The 19,560-nt window shown below is 43.0% G+C and overlaps 1 protein-coding gene across 1 annotated transcript in view; it reads left to right on the top strand.

The window, feature by feature from the left end:
* Positions 1 to 19,560, top strand: part of PCNX2 (pecanex 2) — a 293,441-nt gene that overhangs the window by 191,745 nt on the left and 82,136 nt on the right. The window contains exon 22 of the mRNA XM_045783277.2: positions 17,192 to 17,300. Coding sequence (XP_045639233.2) covers positions 17,192 to 17,300 — 109 coding nt within the window. The remainder of the gene's footprint in view (positions 1 to 17,191; positions 17,301 to 19,560) is intronic.

Genomic DNA, 19,560 nt, shown 5'->3' with positions numbered 1-19,560 from the left:
TGACTCTTTTTTAAAGTTTCCATTTCTTTGTTTACATTGCACATCTGTTCTTACATGCTGTCTACTTTTCCATTAACGTTACAGACATATTAATCATAGTTATTTTTGATTCACTGTGTGGTCATTCCAACATCCGGGTCATATCTGAGTCTGATTCTGTTGCTTGCTTTGCCTTTCCAGACTGTTTCTCCTCGCCTTTTGGCACATCCTTAATTTTTTTATGAAAGTGGGACATGTTGTATCAGGTAATAGAAACCGAGGTCAATAGGCCTTCCATGTGAGGATTTCTGTTAGTCCGATTAGAAGAGGGACTGTGTTTAATGTCTGCTATAACTGTAGGTCCCAGAGGCTTCAGGTTTTTCTAATGTCCTTGTTTTTGTCTCCTATTGATTTTTGGCTTCCCTAAAAACTCCTCCTCAGAGAGAGTTGTGTCTGTAACACTGGCTGTAACCTAGGGTTACTCTACTGGGTCTTTGTTGGTGTGCTGGTAATGTATGGGGCAGGGGAGATAGTCTATTGTCTTCCAGTTAAATCTCAGTCTCTTATTGGGCCTGTGTCTCAGAACTGGAACCTTCATAAGTGTTTCCAGAATGGTGTAGCTTTTTTCTCCCCATGCACTGTATTCCCTTTGCTGGTTGTAGCGTTCTTACTCTATTTTCTTAAAGCCCTGGCTCTGTTAGCTGTTTTTTCCTCTTTTAGGTGAAGTAAGCTGGAGGGGGAGGAATTCCCTTGCCCTAGCCAGGATAAGGCTCAGGCAAAGCCCTTCGTCCTTTGGGGTGGGCCATTGTGTTTCACAGTGGTTAATTTCCTCCCCTTTCCAGGCCCATGAGGAGATCTTTCTTGGCTCTTCATCGTGAGAACCTGATGGGGTTTCTGGAGTATGAAAGTGTGGAGGGTCCCCTACAACTGTGGTGCCCAGGGGCTTCTAAATTTCATGCTAGTCCGCACTCAGCCTCTAAGAGTTTGCGAAAATCACCATTTAAGTGTCCCTACAAGTTCATGGCTCCAGCAGCTTCTGCCCCAGATGAGCTGGTCTCACTGACCTCTCCAGAGAGGCAGCTCTCCCTGGAACATCATTTGTCTGATGGGTCTAAGAGACATCGATATGCAGTTTGTGTTGCTTTTTCTTGTTGCAAAAGTGGGAACAATAGCTCTTAATCTTTTTTTCATGTTGGAGCTAAAACTAGAAGTCCCTCAAGTTTTTCTTCTAAAACACAAACCGGATCTTGTCCCGACTCAGAACCCTGACATGACTCCCCATTTCACACAGAGCAAAAGCCAAATCCCTTACACTGGCCCACTGACCAGCACCAGCTGGGTCCCCATCACTGCTCTGACCTCCTCTCCTCTTCTCATGTTTAATCCAGCCTCCTTACCATTCCTCCACCATGCAAAGCATGCTCTCCTGTGGGGCCCCTTGTTGTACCTGTTGCTTCAGCCTAAAAATGCTCCTCCCACACGTCCACTGGACTCCCTCCACCAGCTTTTTCCGGGCTGTGCTCAGATTTTACCTTCTCAAGTCAGACCCACCCAGACTACCCACAGCATTCACCGCCTCCTAACACGCTCTATCACTGACTTGTTTACCCTTTTATAATCCCTCCCACTAGAATGTAAATTCCACGAGGGCGAAGATCTTTGCCTGTTTTGTGTACTGATATGTCCCGATTTCCAGTTCAGGGTCAAGTACACAGTAGTGGACGGTGAGCCTCTATGTGATGATGAATGTTGCTCCTGTGCACCGGCTCTTCAGTAATTTAGCCAATGTCATTCTCTCCGCGAGGGCCTTAAACTCGATCGCACTCCCACTCTGCCCAAGGACAGGAGTACAGAATGGTTTGCAGGAGGTTGATAAAGCCACTTCAGAAACACAGCACGCCTTCCAGGCTCTCGGGGAGACCTCTTCACTTTTAGTTGCCACCAGGATGGTGCAGGAGAAAAATTTCACAAGCCATGTGCTGTGTCTAGAAACGAAGACCACAGTCCAAGGTGTTCGTGTCCCCACAGTGATTGGAAACTCCTCAAGTGGTGGGACCATGGGTATGCGTGTTTGTTTCCTACTTCCTGCAACATCTAACAAAATGCCCAGAGTGATTACTCAACACGTATTAATGGAAATCAGTTGGGAGCTGAGAGATGGGAAAACTGGTTTTTGAAAGATGAGGTCGAAGCTTGGATGACATTTTATTATTCTAGGGAGATGATGATTCACAATGCAGGGCCAAGGGAGTTTGTGGGCGGAGGGAAGGTTTTAGAGTGAGCATATGGGTCACTTAGAGTTCCCTCCTCGGGCTTTCCATGGTGTGTGTTTTTATTTTCTTGGCTTCCTATAAATCTTGTTTAGCTGCGTCACCGTTGCCTACTGTCCCATTCACAGTGGGGAGTGAACGCATGGCCAGCAGCACTGGCTGCTCTGCTGTGAGTGTGCTGTGTGTGCTGTCTAGTCAGGAGAGCACCTCTTGCAAAACTGAGGGGCCCGTCACAACGCGCCTGTAGCTGTAGATCTCTCCCAGTGTGACAAGCTGATGTCATCCGACTGGCCAGCTCTTAACCGTGTCATGTCACTGCTGGGAAGTGCCCGAACAGCCCAGACATCCTTTAGTTGAGATTTATAGCCTAACACATCAACGTTCTTGTCTTCCACTCCCCGGTACACCACCCACACATCAAAGGGATGAGTTTCCTTTAACTCAAACCACGCAAGTTACTGTAACTTATTTCCAGGGAAAGGATGTAGGGCTGAAATGAATGCTAGCAGCTCCTCTCAACCTCTACCTTCAAAGTGAGGATCAGGTTTTCCTCCCTATTTGGGACCTCAAGCCTGGTATGCATGAGTTCCACCTTTTTTTCCCTCAGGCTTCCTATATTCTCCTATAAAAGTATACTATAAAAAATACATGGATTTAGTAATGTTCAAAGACCTATATAGCTGAGTGTGTCCCTGGTAATGTGTTAACGAAATATTTACAGGGTCCCATTTTTTAATTTTATTTTTTATTTATTTTTGCGAGAGAGAGGTTGGGGGGAGAACAAGTAGGGGGAGAAACAGAGGGAGAAGCAGACTCCCTGCTGAGCAGGGAGCCCCATGTGGGACTCAATCCCTGGACCCAGGGATCATGACCTGAGCCAAAGGCAGACACTTAACCAACTGAGCCACCCAGGTGTCTGCTCCCATTTTTTTTTTTTTTTAAGTCTACAGCTTTCTCTCCTGAGGAAGGCTATCTGCTGGCTCAGGGTCGCAGTCCCTCCCATCAGGGCGGTGGTGATGCGCCTTCATGAAGCCAGAGCACTGAAGAGCCACTGCTGATCAGTCTTCACAGGAATGGGGAAGGCATGTGTGCCTAAGGCACACAAAACCCACGTGAGAGGCTTCAGGGGGTTCAGGAGAGGTGACAACTCTAGACTCTCCTCACTGAAAGAAACCTCCCTTACTCAGCGGTTGGGAGCGCCCTCCTTAAAACGCTTCCCAAAGGGAGAGCTTAATTGGGTTGCATCAGGCAACATTTTCCTCACAGGGCTGACCACTGGCGTCTGCCATCCTCTGCTGGTTGGATGCTCCTGGTGCTACAGACGTACATATATGGACCTGCAGGTTCCAGATCGTGTCTCTTACCAGGCGCCCATATTTAGGTCAAGAACATCAAGGTCACAGACTTTCCCATTCTCTCCTTCCTTAACCTGTCAGTTTTGGAAATACTTTGATGGACCAAACCACAGTGCTTCTGCCTGAAGAAAGGGTATCGATGATTCTGAGATGGTTGCTATGTAAGTTTAAAACCTCCAGGAGGAAAAAGAGAGTAATTAGCTCTTTTATAAGGAAAATCCATGGCTGTTGCAAGGATCTGGCATGTAAATGAGAATCAGGAAGCAACAAGAACATTTCCACTAAACCCATGCCCGCTATAGCCATGGTTTATATCACTTGACGAGTTGGGGAAACACCTGAAGCTTTCATTCACACACCACTTCACTTTCTGGAAAACACTGCACTTACGTCCACTGTGTGCCTGCCTATACTGCTTATCTGCTGGAAGATAAGTGTACAACTCTAAATAATACCCAGGGCCTGCTGCCAACGAGCATACACTCCGGTGGGGTACGAAGGAGATAAAAACATACAAAAGGTACTGTTTTTTATTTTTAAGATTTTATTTATTTACTTGAGAGAGAGAACGAGCAGGGAGGAGGGGCAGAGAGAGAAGCAGACTCCCCGCTAAGCAGGAAGCCCGATGTAGGCCTGGATCCCAGGACCCTGAGATCATGACCTGAGCCGAAGGCAGACTCTTAACCTACTGAGTCACCCAGGTGTCCCTAAAAATACTTTTGAAACAATGCCATAAGGGCCATAAATAAATTAACCTATATTTATTGAGCACTTAATATATGCTGAGTCCTGAGATAAAAACTTACCTCGATTATCTCATTTAATCTTTACAATTAGTTTCTGAGATAAGTACCTTTATCTACCTTGCAGATGAGAAAACTAAGGCTCCGTGGAGTGAAATTTGCCCGGGATCACACAGCTAGTGAGAGGCAGGGCTGGGATAGGAACTCAGGTCTGTATGATCCCCCAAGCCTGCTCTTGTCACCAGGGTGCTGTGCTACTTTGTATGTGATTTGAAGTGGTAAGCCACAGATCGTGGGGACCTCCAGAGGGAGCAGTTAATTAAGGCAGTGGGCGGAAGGGTCGCAGGAAGAACTTTGGAGAGCTGTCACTTTGAACTACTTTTTAATTCCATTTTACTTTTTCTGTCGACTTATTGTTTATGCCTCTTATTTTTAAGTCATTGCTCTTACATTAAAAATATAAAACTTCAATTCATTGGAATGTAGCTTCAAATAATACTGTACCACTTCATGTGTAGGGGGAGGAATTTCAACAGTTCCCCTTCCCATTTTTTGTGCTGTTGTCATGCATTTAATGTCACATATGGGATAAACACATAATACAGTGTTGCTATTTATGCTTTAGAGCAAAATCGCTCTTTTAGAGCAATTGAAAATAAGAAAAAATATTTTATTGCCACTTATTTCGTTTCGGTTGCTCTGTTTCTTTGCGTAGATCCAGGTTTCCAAACTGTGTCATATTTCTTGTGCCCGAACTTCCTGGAAGAGTTCTTTCAGTGTCGGCCTATCGGCCATGAACTCGGTCAGTTTTGTTCGTCTGAGAAAGTATTTCTCTTTCCGTTTTGAAAGATAGTCTCACTGGGTATAGAATTCTATTTTGACAGTCCTACCCCACCCCACCCTTAAAAACCTCCTCCCATTTAGGTGGCTCAGTCATTCAAGCGTCTGACTCTTGATTTCAGCTCAGGTCATGATCTTGGGGTCCTGAGATCAAGCCCTACATTAGGCTCTGCACCCAGTACAAAGTCTGCTTGTCCCCCCCCCACTTATCTCTCTCTCTCTCCCTCAAATAAATAAATAAATAAAATCTTTGACGTCATTCCATTTAGCACTTTTAGCACTTAAAAAATGTTGCTCCATTGCCTTCTGCCTTACGTGGTTTCTGATGTAAGTCTTCCGTAATTTTTACTGTTGTTTTTCTTTGTATAATATGTCTTTTTGTAGTTGTTGCCTCCAGGATTTTCTCTCTGTCTTTTGTTTTCCGCAGTTTGAATAGGGCATGCCTAGTTGTGTGCGGTTTGTTGTTGTTTGGGTATTTATCCTGTGTCATCTGTGCTTGAATTTGTGGCTTAGTGTTTGTCATTATTCTGGACATTTCTTGCCCATTACTTCTTCAAATACGTCTTCGTTCTCCCGTTTCTCTTCTCTTTCTGAGGTTCAAACGATGCATATATTAGGTACTTTGATACTGTTATGCAGCTTTTAGATACTCAGTAGTATTTTCTTTTTTTCAATTTTTTTTTTTTAAAGATTTTATTTATTTATTCGACAGAGATAGAGACAGCCAGCGAGAGAGGGAACACAAGCAGGGGGAGTGGGAGAGGAAGAAGCAGGCTCATAGCGGAGGAGCCTGACGTGGGGCTCGATCCCACAACACCGGGATCACGCCCTGAGCCGAAGGCAGACGCTTAATCACTGAGCCACCCAGGCGCCCCTCTTTTTTTCAATTTTTAACTTTAATTCCAGTTAGCTCACATACAGTGTTATATTATTTTCAAGTGTGTGATAGAGTATTCAACACTTCCGTACACTACGCGGTGCTCATCCCAAGTGCGCGCCTTAACCCCCATCACCTATTTCACCCATCCCCGCTCCCCACCCCTCAGGCAACCATCTGTTTGTTCTGTTTCTTGATTTGTCTCTCTCTCTTTTTTCCCCTTTGCTCATGTGTTTTGTTTCTTAAATTCCATATATGAGCGAAATCATGGCATTTGTCTTTCTCTGACTGACTTATTTCATTATACTCTCCAGCTCCATCTATGTCATTGCAAATGGGAAGATTTTGTTCTCTTGATGGCTGAATAATATTCCATTATATGTATATACCACATCTTCTTTACCCATTCATCAATCAATGGACACAAAAGCTGCTTCCATATCTTGGCTATTGTAAATACTGCTGCTATAAACATAGGGGTGCCTGTACCCCCTTTGAATTAATGTTGTTGTATTCTTTGGGTAAATACCCAGTAGTATGATTGCTGGGTCATAGGCTAGTTTTATTTTTAACTTTTTGAGGAAACTCCATACTGTTTTCCACAGTGGCTGCACCAGTTTGCATTCCCACCAACAGTGCACGAAGATTCCTTTTTCTCCACATTCTCAACAATACCTGTTCTTTCTTGTGTTGTTGAGTTTAGCCTTTCTGTGATATCTCATTGTGGTTTCAATTTGCATTTCCCTGATGAGGAATGATGCTGAGCAGCTTTCCATGTGTCTGTAGCCATATGGATGTCTTCTGTGGAAAAATGTCTTCATGTCTTCTGCCCATTTTTTAATCGTATTATTTATTTTTGGGGTGTTGAGTTTTATAAGTTCTTTATATATTTTGGATACTAACCTTTTATCAGATATGTCATTTGCAAATATCTTTTCCCATTCCATAGATTGCCTTTTAGTTTTGTTGATTGTTTCCTTCCTTTTATTTTTATATATTCCCAATAGCTTATTTTTTGCTTTTGTTTCCCTTGCATCAGAGACCTATCTAGAAAAAAGTTGCTACAGCTGATGTCAGAAAGTTACTGTCTGTGTTCTCTCCTAGGATTTTCATAGTTTCCAGTCTCACATTTAGGTCTTTCATCCATTTTGAATTTATTTTTGTGTATGGTGTAAGAATATTTGAATTTGAATTCACTCAGTTTTATCTTTGTGTTTCGGTTTAGGTCATTTCTGTTGACCTATAATCAAGTTCATCGATCATTCCCTTGACTGTGTTAGTGTGATGAGCTTGCCGAAAGCATTCTATGTCTCTGTTATGGTGTTTCCCTTTCCATCATTTCTATTTGAGTCTTCCTTTTATAGTTTCCATCTCTGTGCTAAAATTATCCATCTACCCTTTCATATTATACACCTCTTTCTGTTTGAGCCCTTAACATATCATCATAGTTCTATTAACTTTCCTGTCAGAAAGTTCCAACATGAGTATCATATCTGAGTCTTGCACTGATTGTTGCTTTTTCTTTTAGGAGTATATTTTTTCTTGCCTTTTTGTATACCTTATAATTTTTTGTTGAAAGCTAGACATCTTGTGGAGGACCACGGCAAATAAAATAAATGGTTTTTATACCTAGAACTAAGCACACCTTCCCTTCCGCTAGGTTTTTAGTGCAGGTACCTGTTTGTATCTCAGACCTTGCTTTCTCTGGCTTCAGTTATCATGTACAGAGTGGGGGGAGGGGGTTGTAGTCTGACATCCCGCTCTGTACAGCACTAGGGGGCCCACTGCAGACCGTGTGTCCACCCCAGGGGTCAAGGTCTGGTGAGTGCACTGGATTAACAGCCACTGCACTGGCTCTGTGTGATGTTTTAGAGAAGCGTATGAAATTTTCTCCAGCTGTGGTTTTAAATTAATTTTTGCAACCTAGATGTCTATCAATAGTAAAATGATTCAATAGGTTGTCTAGCCGAACAATGGAGTATTAGGCAGCTAATTAGGTGTTGGGCAGAGCAGTTTGTACCAATGTTGGAAACATCAAGCTTCTGGGGTGCCTGCGTGGCTCAGTCAGTTGAGCCTCGAATCTTGATTTTGGATTGAGTCTTAAAAAAAACATGAAATTTCAGAAGAGTATTTACTGTTAATCCAGTTTAAATTAAACAAATACATACATATATATATATATATATATATATATATATATATATATATATATACATTTGTACATATGCATGGGTAGAAAATGCCAAGAAGGATAACTCCGCAGCCATCACTAACTGTGGCTTGTACTGGAAATTAAGTCAGAATGAGGTGGATAACGAAACTTTTTTGCTTACACTTTATGTAATTCTGAACTACTTGGTATTTTTTCAGTGAGACTGTATTATTATATTTTTATTTAAAAAAGCATACATTTTCAAAGTCCAGGTGCTTAAAGCAGAAAGCTTCCATTATATGGAACATCACTGCATGAATCACCTTATTTCTATGTGAACTAGATTGAGGAAATGTTTGCACAGGTATCAGATCTCAGGAGAGTACATAATTGAGATGTACTGGAGGCCTGTGGTGGATGGCATGGGCAGGAGGGCATTCAGACTTGATGGAGGAAAAGCTGCCTCTTAGCTGCATGTAATAGTAGTATTGGCCTCGCTCATTAAAATGCTAAGCACCCTGTGTCCTGATAGAGGCTTATGGACTTGGTCCTTGCACCTAGTTCCTAGAGGCAGGATTTGCCTCCCATGGGATGATAATGGACCTTCGAGAGGGAAGAAGCCCCCCCAAACCATCCAGAAAGCTGTCTTTTCTTAAATCAAATCCATAACAAAGGCAGGAAAACTCTATCCTACATAGAGTAGTTGAATGAAGGCTAAGGTAAGGAATTGAAAGGATTGAGGATGGAAAAGGCAGGCAGGATGTACGCATAAACTACATGGTTTCTCCTACGTCACTCCAAGGTCAATGTGAACAGTCGGCTTAAAGAACAAAGATAACTCTCTCGCTCCTGTTTCTTCTATGTTGAGTCCCTCCTTGTCTCCTTCCTCAGTGATTCACCTCCCCACCCCCTGAGCCCACACTCCCGCTGGCCACCAGAAGCAGAAACACACCCGTGGATGCTGGGTTCCGTGTAATTCCTAGTTCTCAGGGGTCTTGAGAAGACCTTTTCGTTTCGTGCATTCACAGCTCTTGGTAGATTATAAAACTTCACGGTGCAATGGTGACTTCATTTGCATCTACGGATACACTAATGAGCAGTTATGAAATGGGAACCTAACTAATGTTTTCTGTCATGTTCTCCTAGGGGTCTGAATTGATCTGGCTGCATCAGGTCGGCTAATCAGAGCATCAGGGCTCGGTGCATTTTCGTTCATGAGCTGCACATTCATTTGCCTAAACAGCCCACCCCTGCGGGGGACTCTCATCCGCCATCATCCCTATTTCTCTCCTCAGCTTCATTTTCCAAACTGCACCTCACAGGTGATAAACTATAAATTTTACCCCGGGTTCCTTATTCCTTTCTTAGATTTAGATTTTAGTCTCCTTTAATGGTTCTACTTTCACTTTTCCGGTGTAGGTTAATCAGATTCATCTCGCTTGATACCTCTGGCCTGAATAATTCTGATGTTTTATATTCTACTATTAAATACAGCATGTTGAATGTAATATGGCATGGATATCCTTCATCAGGTGTAAGAGAAACTCTTTTATTACTAGATTGGAAGGGATATGTTTCAGTGAGTGTTAAGTTTATTTTTCCATATCCTTCCTGCATCATACAGTTTTTCTTTTTTTACTTTCTTCGTTTTGTGAATTATATTGACATTCTTCTAGTATTAAGCCATTATGAGGGGTGCCTGAGTGGCTCAGTCATTTAAGCATCTGCCTTCAGCTCAGGTCATGATCCCAGGGTCCTGGGGTTGAGCCTGTGTCTGGCTCTCTGCTCAGTGGGGAGTCTGCTTCTTCCTCTCCTGCTCCCCCTGCTTGTGCTCTCTCTCTCTGTCAAATAAATGAATAAAATCTTTTAAAAAAAAGCCATTATGAGATGAACCCAATTTGATTATGATTACTTTTATACATTTATAGATTAATTTTGTAAATATTTTATTGAGTTCTGCATTATATTAATAGATAAGAACATCTATAATATCCTTTATTATGATATTCTTGTTCATTTTTTATATTAAAAATATATAATATATAATATATAATATATACATACATATATGCATTACATATATATGTATATATATACATTATATATATGTAATATGTATATATATAATATAATACAATATAAACTGTGAAGTTTTTCCAAGATGTACATTTTTTTTTAAAGATTTTATTTATTTATTTGACAGAGAGAGAGACAGCCAGCGAGAGAGGGAACACAAGCAGGGGGAGTGGGAGAGGAAGAAGCAGGCTCCTAGCAGAGAAGCCTGATGTGGGGCTCGATCCCAGAACACCGGGATCACACCCTGAGCCGAAGGCAGACACTCAACGACTGAGCCACCCAGGCGCCCCTAAGATGTACATTTTTAAGGCTGTATTTTTCCCTCTACAAAGTGCTTTCGTTGGGTCATGAGTTATGATTGGTACTAGTGCTTTTTATTGTCATTCATTTTTAAAAAACATTTAACTAATTAATTTTTTATAAAGAAACAGAGAGGGTGGGGCAGAGAGAGGAGGAGAGAATCTCGAGTAGACTCCATGCTGAGCACGGTGCCCAACACAGGGCTCAGTCCCATGACCCTTAGATCATGACCTGAGCCGAAACCAAGAGTCCGACGTTCAACCACCCAGCCACCCCTTATTGTTATTCATTTTCTACATGTTACCATTTTTAAATAATTCAGTGTCTTACTTGTTGAGGACACACCTAAATGCAAAGTTTGTGATCGTTGCTGGTATTATTTTGCCATCATTTTATTATTGACTTCATATGTGATTTGTAAAGAAGTTTGCATGATACTAATTCTCAGCACTGGTTAGGACCTCTTTCCAGTAAGTCATCAATTTTTTAAAATGCATATATGCTTCAACATTTTATTCTTCTCTTTCAGTTGACTGCAGGATTCAAATATGTCTATCTCTCAGACAAAGCTTAGGCATTCTATTGGCCAAATGTTTTCTATGCTTATTTATTTATTGCCTAATTAAACTATCATTTTCTGAAATGCATGTCCTAAAAATCTCCCCTCTTACACATTACGATGGCTAACGTTTTGGTGTATTATGGATGACAGATTCTACTCTACACTAGGAGGAAGGCAAAGGTTTTTGCTTTTTCCCAGCACTGGTAGGTGGGGTTTTTCTAATTCACTTTTTTTTTGTGGGCATGGCAGCCAGCCCTTCAAGTCGATTAAAATCCAAGTCCTAAGCTGCCCACACCCACGTTTTATCCTCTTGGGGTCATTCCAGTGTCAGTTCAGACTTATTTTTCTCATCTTATTTTATTTTATTTTTTTAATATTTTATTTATTTGAGACAGAGCATGAATGAGGGTGGGGAGGGGCAGAGGAAGAGGGAGAAGCAGGCTCCCTTCCCACTGAGCAGGGAGCCCATTGCAGAGCTCAATCCCAGGACCCCAAGATCATGACCTGAGCTGAAGGCAGACACAACCCACTGAGCCACCCAGGTGCCCCTATTTTTCTCATCTTAAATTCCCTTTTTGGTTCTTACTATTGGAAGTTTTCCCTTCTTTTGACTTCAACTATTAATTACGTCTTTCCTTACAATCTTTTAGATTATTTCTATAATTTTTACAGTGGGATGGTGACCTTTGTGCATTACCATGCTCCTTGAAGCACATCGATATTTAGCTAAACTGTGTGCTATTTAATAAGCTCCCAACACACATTGTATACAGAAATAGAATGTGTTTCTGATCTTCTGAAATTCAATCTTGTAAACCGTTGTAACTCTACCTGAATATGGTTACTTAACTTACAAAATTCTAATGCATCTTGCCAGGCTTTATTTGAGAATGTTTCTGTTTTAAAGTTAATGTCCCCATATTTAATTATCATGTTTGCTGATATCAATCTGTTGTTCTGTAAAAGTGGTGCTCCCCCTTCCCCCAAAAGTGGTGTCCCACATTTGAGGTGTTACTAGCTCTGCTTTTTCCATTTCTTCTTGAACATTTTTCTGCTCCTCATATCACCTCCTTCCCAAGCACTCAGTAGCTTCTGTTCCCTCCGTGTTCTCTCATCCTGAGCTCAGTGCAGCTTTGACTCAGCGGCTGGTTCCTGGGACTCCTTTCAGCCCTGTGTGCCTCCTCACGTTCAGACGTTCATAATCACAAGCTGCATATCTTTCTGAGAAGGAAACTAGCTGAATCTGACCACAGAATGAAAAAGAAGGAGGAGAAGAAGAAGAAGAAGAAGAAGAAGAAGAAGAAGAAGAAGAAGAAGAAGAAGAAGAAGAAGAAGAAGAGAGAAGTTATGCGATACAGCTACTCTGGGAGACAGTAAGGCTAGGGTTAGGGTTAGAGCAATAGGAGGAAAGGTGGTGGTTGGGATTGGGAAGAAAAATCCCACTTTCATCGAATGGAATAGCTTATGTGCAGCTCCCTAAGATAGTGTTCAATATAAAAATGTCCAAAAAATTGTGAGTTTTTTTGCTGGTGGGGGAGAGTCCCCCGAGGAAAGGTGGCATTCGTCTTGTTTCAAAATGTATTAGGCAAGGAAAAGGATTGGATCGTCCTTATTTAGTGACATTTTTCTCAAGATAGTTAGTGAACGTGTGCAGATGGCATAATAACATATGCCCATAGCAGAGGTATAACAGCACTGTCTACACCTGATGGACAAGATAGTCCCAGAAAGGGTCATTGGAAGTGAGAATATATATGGTGCCTTTCTTTGGAAAATAGCCAGAATCATTCCACTGTGACCTTATTTACTGTTTTCCTAGTGTTTTCAGTGGAAAAGGCCCAAATGATTTTGTTTTCTCTTGTAGTCATACTCGGGTAACTTGTGAAGTGCTTTCATAGGGCTGAGATTTAGGATCTTGGAAGCAGAACATTAGAAGTGAGATAAGCTTCATAAAAGCAGAGGCCTTGAACTGTCTACAGAGATGTAATTTCATAGCTACTCTAAGTGGGATTTCTATTCAAAGTGCTTCAGGGCAGTGTTACACTGTATGTGGCGGCACTTACTGGAAAGGTGTTAATGTTGCTGTTTCCACTGAATCCATCTCATCTTAAATGCTTCATGATTCTATACACAATGGTCTAATAGGACGTCAAGTGCCTCTTCATATCCGCTCTTCATTAGTATTCAACATTTAGGCTTCCTTTTGTGCTTAGGCATCACCGTTTGAATACCCACGGATTTTTCATTCTTTCCCTTGATTTCACTCTTGAAGGGAAGGATGAAGTGTAAAGGGAAAATACAAAGTTGGGTCTTTTTCACCCGGAGCGTACCTCTCCACACTTCTAGGAATACAATACAGAAGCCATAGCCATCTTCTTGCAGCTGTGCCTTTCTGAGAGCCACTTGAATGTTTCCAGGCTTGTTGGGATGGTGTTGGATTTTATTAATTGGGCATTTACACTGAAAGGGACGTTCCAGGATGGATCAGAGCTCTTCGTCACTGTGCACATGGAGAAGAGGTCCCTGATGGTGGCCGTGGCCACGTTTGCCATGTCCACGTTTGGGACCCTGTCCCTTGCCTGTCAGCAGGAAGGCCTTGGTAGAGGAGTTGCCGTCCTCCGCTGCTGCGTGTCAGGCAGGTTTTCCTGCCGCTGTCTTTAAGAAGGGCTCCTGGCCTCGACGAGACACGGTGAGGTTTGGTGGTAGAAATATCCACCACCAGGCAGAAAACGAGGCCAGCACTTTGACCTCTGGTTTCACATGGGCCAGTGATTCACTTCTGACCTAAGCAGCCCATGTGGCCCCCTGACTCTGGTTCCCTCCTCTGGAAACTAGGAGGACCTACACTTGGTAAGTCTCCATTGTTTTAAAGGGAGGCTCTAGAATTTCCTGATTGCGAGCCAAGTACATCCTCAGAATATGACCTCTACTTGTCCCAGCAGCTATCTGTCAGATTCTCATATTGCACTTACAATTGTCAGGCACTGGTCTAAGTCCTGAACAAGGATGAAGTCACTCAATCCTCAGACGACACTGTAAGGAAGTACTGTTATCATCCCCGTGGCAGATGCCAGCTGGGATTCAGGCTCAGGCAGCCTGTCCTCAAGCCCTTGAACATTGCACCGTGTTGACATCTGTGACATCTACAGTGCGTCCTTTTTCTGGGGGGCTTTGGGGAGGAGATTAAATCCTGTGTTTGGAGGAATCCTAGACATGCAAAGAACTGGCATTCAGGCATTCTGGTTCCTTCACTGAGAACGGCAGAGTCTATTTTATGAGCCTCATATTGAAAATCTTTCACGAAACTTGTATTTTATTCTGCATAAGGTTTATGAAAAAGCCGAGGCATCGACACAGGAGAAGAGCAAAGATACCTGGGGTCTCAGCTGCAATTAGAGCATGAGAGTGCGTGTGCCTGATTACTGGTTTTGCTTATATGTAAATACAAGTCGCTGTGCTAAGCAAAAAATAATTGTAATAGATTCGTTGAATCATAATGCAGCCAAGTTTCACTTAGAGCTTTAAACTTGCAGATGAGGCTTTCCCTAGGGCTCCTGTCTGATTGTAGTTGCTGTGCCTGAACTACTTATCAGCTTTTCACAAGGTGGCTGAAAAGCCTCCCAGAATAGAGTCATACATGGAAAATCCTCCAGGAGTAACTCTCCATAACCGCTGATTCACTGGTCGGGTATTTGGGGGGTCATGCATCACATAAGGTAATCTCGTTCAGACTTGTAGTTTTCACGTAGGCACCAGTTGCAAAGTTAATTCTGAGTAACTAGACTTGACAGTGGAGTGACTAGAGGGTTTCAGATCCAGAGGCATTTTGTGTGCTAGAATTTGGTTAGGTGTGACTGAGCAAGTTAATGCGACAGAGCCCGGCACCACTTCTCGGGACTTTGGCTTTGACATAACCCAGTGTCATGCACTGAGAGTTTCCCCTTTGGTGATCAACGTGTCCCTCCTCTAGTTGGGTTCATGGCAGGGATTGAAAGGAAATGATATTGGCCTTTAAAGAAAATACTCTGTCTTAAGAGGAGTCAAGCATTTGAGTCTGTGTTAGAACTGTCTGTCTCAGTCTGTACAAGTCATCTAGTGACTGGTGAAAAACCAAGTGGTAGGGAGAAGACTATTCTTGTCTGTGAACCTTAGAGATGTGACCTGGAACAGACATAACAGAATAAACTACCATCTTCTCAACTGTTGGAATATTAAGTCACTGGGAACTGGCAGTCCCATCCAGAATGGATTCAGGAAGCTCAAACCGACCCCAGGATTAGAACTAGAGTGGCCTTTCTGAAAGAACTTGGAAAGCCAATTGCAGTCAGCCCTCTGCAGTCCATGCATGTGAACAAGAGTAAAGAATGTGAAAAGTTATCAGCAAAAACCATACGTCTGTGTTTCTCTCCCAGACTCATACTCTTTACAGTTATTCAGGTCCAAGTACGTCACCTTTCTCTCCCATTGTCCTTTCCTTGTTTGCCCTCCCCACTTTCTCTATTTTGTTCCTGTCCCCCACCTCAGTGGCCTTCCCCGCTCTCTCTCTCTCTACTCCACTGCTTCATCACTGGGTTTGTGGACACAGAGAGACCCCTGGGGTTCTGGTCCTAACTGACTGCCTCTCGCTCCTTACGAACTCCCTGTTTACTGTGCCATTACAGGACTTTTTCCCTTGGTTCCTCTTCTGTGGCCTGTCGAACGATGTTTAACTCCACTCTGGAGTTATTCTCTAGCACTGGGATGTCAGTGAGAGAAAGGGGAAGCAAGAAAGGCGAGAGGAAGATCTGGAGAGGTCTCTGATGAGCCTCACCTGCCTCGCCCCACTTTCATGGAACAATTCAGAGCAACCTCATCTTTCGGTCCCCATATCACAAGGTTGGCCTTCTGCTGCCCAGCTAAGTGATCTCGGTGCTTCGAGCCTTTCCTTAATGGCCCTGCTTCCCAACCTTTGCCTTCTTTTCACGGTGCTCTTCTCTTGTCCTACATAATACCTGTGGAGCCTAATTAAGAGTTCCATTTTTTCTTCTCTTTTCACATCCGGGCCTTGGGGAATCTATTTTATTATCTTCTATGCTAGCCAGTCTAGGAACAAACACCTCGTGCCTGAAGTTTCCATGAGGCACGAAGAGTGTATGTCTGTGGAGTTGGGGGAAGATGCTGGTAGGATGCTTAGTGTGCGTGGACGCAACAGCCGTGGAATTCCACATCGGGGGTTCATCTGTCGCTTCTTACCACAAAGCAGAGGGCCCCCGCCTGGCACACCCATTCTTGTCCATCCTTCTCGGTACGTTCCTGTTCTGAATCTCGAGCATCCTTCATCCACGTAAGGTCTCTCCTTTTCACCCCCTGCAACTCCCCAGAACTCCGTGTTTTCCTGTGCTGCCTGGTCGAGAGTAGTCTCGGCTTTCTTTCTTTTCTTTTTTTTTTTAAAGATTTTATTTTTTATTTTATTCGACAGAGATAGAGACAGCCAGCAAGAGAGGGAACACAGCAGGGGGAGTGGGAGAGGAAGAAGCAGGCTCCTAGAGGAGGAGCCTGATGTGGGGCTCGATCCCATAATGCCAGGATCACGCCCTGAGCAGAAGGCAGACGCTTAACCGCTGTGCCACCCAGGCGCCCCAGTCTCGGCTTTCTGAAGTGCTTTGTAACTGGCACTTCAGTGGTACGGAGCTCTTGTCTCCAGCAAGAGCCGTTGAAGGGTTTGAAGTTGAACTTACCACACAGAAACCCGAGCAGTGGCCACGATGATAGGTTTTTGTATGAATCTCCCCTAAAAGACCCAATACGAAGGCTGGAAGAGCAAACTGTGTGCGCTCCTCCGAGAAAGGCAGAGACGTACAGACTCGCTGCAGTATTAACCTGGGGACGTGAACCACACGGGGTTCCCTCAGCAGCTGCCTTGCCTGTAGGACAAAGGAAGGTAAGAGTAAGAGGGAGAACACTAGCTCAGCCGCCCCCTTCTCGCTGTAAGTGACCTTGACTCAGCTGCCACCCCGGTTGTCCTCTCTGATGAATCTTTTCCTTCTTCTGCTTTCAGCTCGGGGACCTGCTTCAGAAGTTACAGTTCGTCATGACGTACGTGGCTCCTTGGCAGATGGCTTGGGGTTCTTCATTTCACGTGTTTGCTCAGCTCTTTGCCGTCCCTCGTATCCTTTGTGCTTCTATTTTCACCCGCGAGCTGAGACTCACATTTTTACGGATGCAAGCTTTTCATTGAACCCTGGCAATGAAAAGATTTGAAAGTCTTTAAGATTACATTTTAATGGGGATGTGGGGAGGCACTTTGGATTCCCCTCAGGCCACTTAGCCTTAAAAGATATTGCTTAATTTTGAGCTCTTCCTGCTTCCTAATGCATATCCAGGATTACTTTATTTTCCTCTGTTTCTTCTATTTTCCACGCCCAGATCTGCATTAAGATATCCTGTCTTTTAAATGGAACGTTACTGCTTAAATTCAGTTGACTTGTGCAAAAGAGTGTAAATCGATCTGCTATTATTAAACACGGTGAATAGGGCTGATGGCTCTGATATACTATTATAGATTATCTAACACTATATTAGGATAGAGTTTGGTAATCACACACTTGAGTAATACTCAAAACTCAGAATTAGATACACATAGATTTACCCAAATTCTTCTGAAGACGAAAAACTAATAGACGGGTTTGTTTTCTAGCTGCTCTTAGCCAAGAAGCCTAGTTTTATTTTTCGTAGGTTCTTTTGGTTTCTTTGTCTGTTTTAAGTGTTTTTCCATAATGATAATTAGTTTTAATTTACCTCAAAACAAACTTGAGATGTTTCTTGCAGAGATCACTTTGACACAGCTAGCTTAATTGTGTGTGGGGTTTGTGCATAAGTGGAGAGAGAGAGAGAGATTAATAAAAAATACTCTTGAAATGAGAGATTAGACAGAAATATCCTTGACTCAGACCTAAAATTTGTCCTCAAAGGTTTTCGTTCCCACCTCATTCATACTTCCTAAACGTGTGCTTGCCACAGTATGTTTCAGGAACTACTTGTCAGGGAATCCGTGGAGTAGCTTGTTAAATAATAAAATCCCCGAACCCAGCACATACGTTTAAAATCACATTTCAGGGGGTGGATCCTAGAATGTTCATCTTCAAAAGCCTGCCCAGGATCCTTACCCCACTGGCGTGTGTGACCCCCAGTTCTAGAACTTCCTTCTGTGTGATGTCCACGCAAGGCCCGTTAAGACGATTCATGAACAGTCTCTGGGACCCGAACTTCGTGTACAGACATGGAAACATACATGGGATAATCGTTAAATGATAATATATTCTAGGCTTTTAAAAATGCCCTTCTCCAGACTCATTTGTTTGAAAGCCTTTTTTTAAAGCATACCAGTTGCTGGTCTTACAACGCACGTCGTTCCGTGCTCCTATTCTTAAACTGCATTGATATTTCTGAAGTGTTTCAAGGTTATTTGGCGGAACAAGCTAAGGAAAAAAAAATTTCCAAGAGTGTGAGCTCTTACACCATTTTTTCCCCTTTAACGGCAATCATTTGCTATACCAGTAATTTTGGTTTTTCTAAAGAGTCCTTAGAAACAGAAACAGTGAGCTGAACAAGCGGTGATTTTTATTTATTTCTGAAGTGTGTCTCAGGCATCCTATCTAGAGTTTAAAGCCCATTTATTAAATGAAAACTATTGGATAATGCAAATTTATGGTTGAGGAGTTGCACAAAGAATGTGAAACTTGAAGCTGTGATTCCCAGTTTTACCCTAACTCTGGTCCCATGCAGATCTGCCGCATTTCATATGCCTGTTTATGCCTTGTTAGGTGAGTTCAGCGATACTAATTACTCCTTGGGGTTCCACAGCTGAGTTAAGCCCCTTCTGGGAGCCATAACTTTCAATTACCTGACCTGCTTGTGTGCTGAGGGTTCACGCACGAGCACTTCATATCTGACAATATCTCCTACAAGAATAAGCACGGCATTAGTATCTACCTCAGATTGCACACGGTGCATATTAAATCAAAGAGCTTTCTTGGTGGGTGGACTCATTCTCAAGAAATTGAACATTCGAGATGGAAATTTTGCTGGGCATTTGGTGCTGTGTTTTAGAACACTCAATCGATCCCCGTGCTTTGTTCCTTAAACTGCCCCTGATAGTGACATCCACTTCCTCCCTTCTCCTAAGATACAGAGCCTTCAAAGTGACCGCGGAGTCTGACCACTGCAGTCGTGTGACAGCAGACAGGATCTGTCGCCCCTCTCCCTCTTATCCCAGGACACCTTCCCATCCTTGACTAGTTGTAAAGGTAGAGAGGTGTTATCTGGAAGCTAACGTTTATACCTTTCCCAATCTAATGAGATAAATAGTATAGAAAACCGGATATCTATGCCGTCAAGACAAAGCTGTGAGGTTCCTAAGCGCCAGGC

The sequence above is a fragment of the Ursus americanus genome, chromosome 6 (genome assembly GCF_024610735.1).
Source record: "Ursus americanus isolate L20-20 chromosome 6, mUrsAme1.1.p, whole genome shotgun sequence".
NCBI classification, from domain to species: Eukaryota; Metazoa; Chordata; class Mammalia; order Carnivora; family Ursidae; genus Ursus; species Ursus americanus.
The sequence above is the reverse complement of the archived record's forward strand: the minus strand, read 5'-3'. Positions and strand labels throughout refer to the sequence as shown.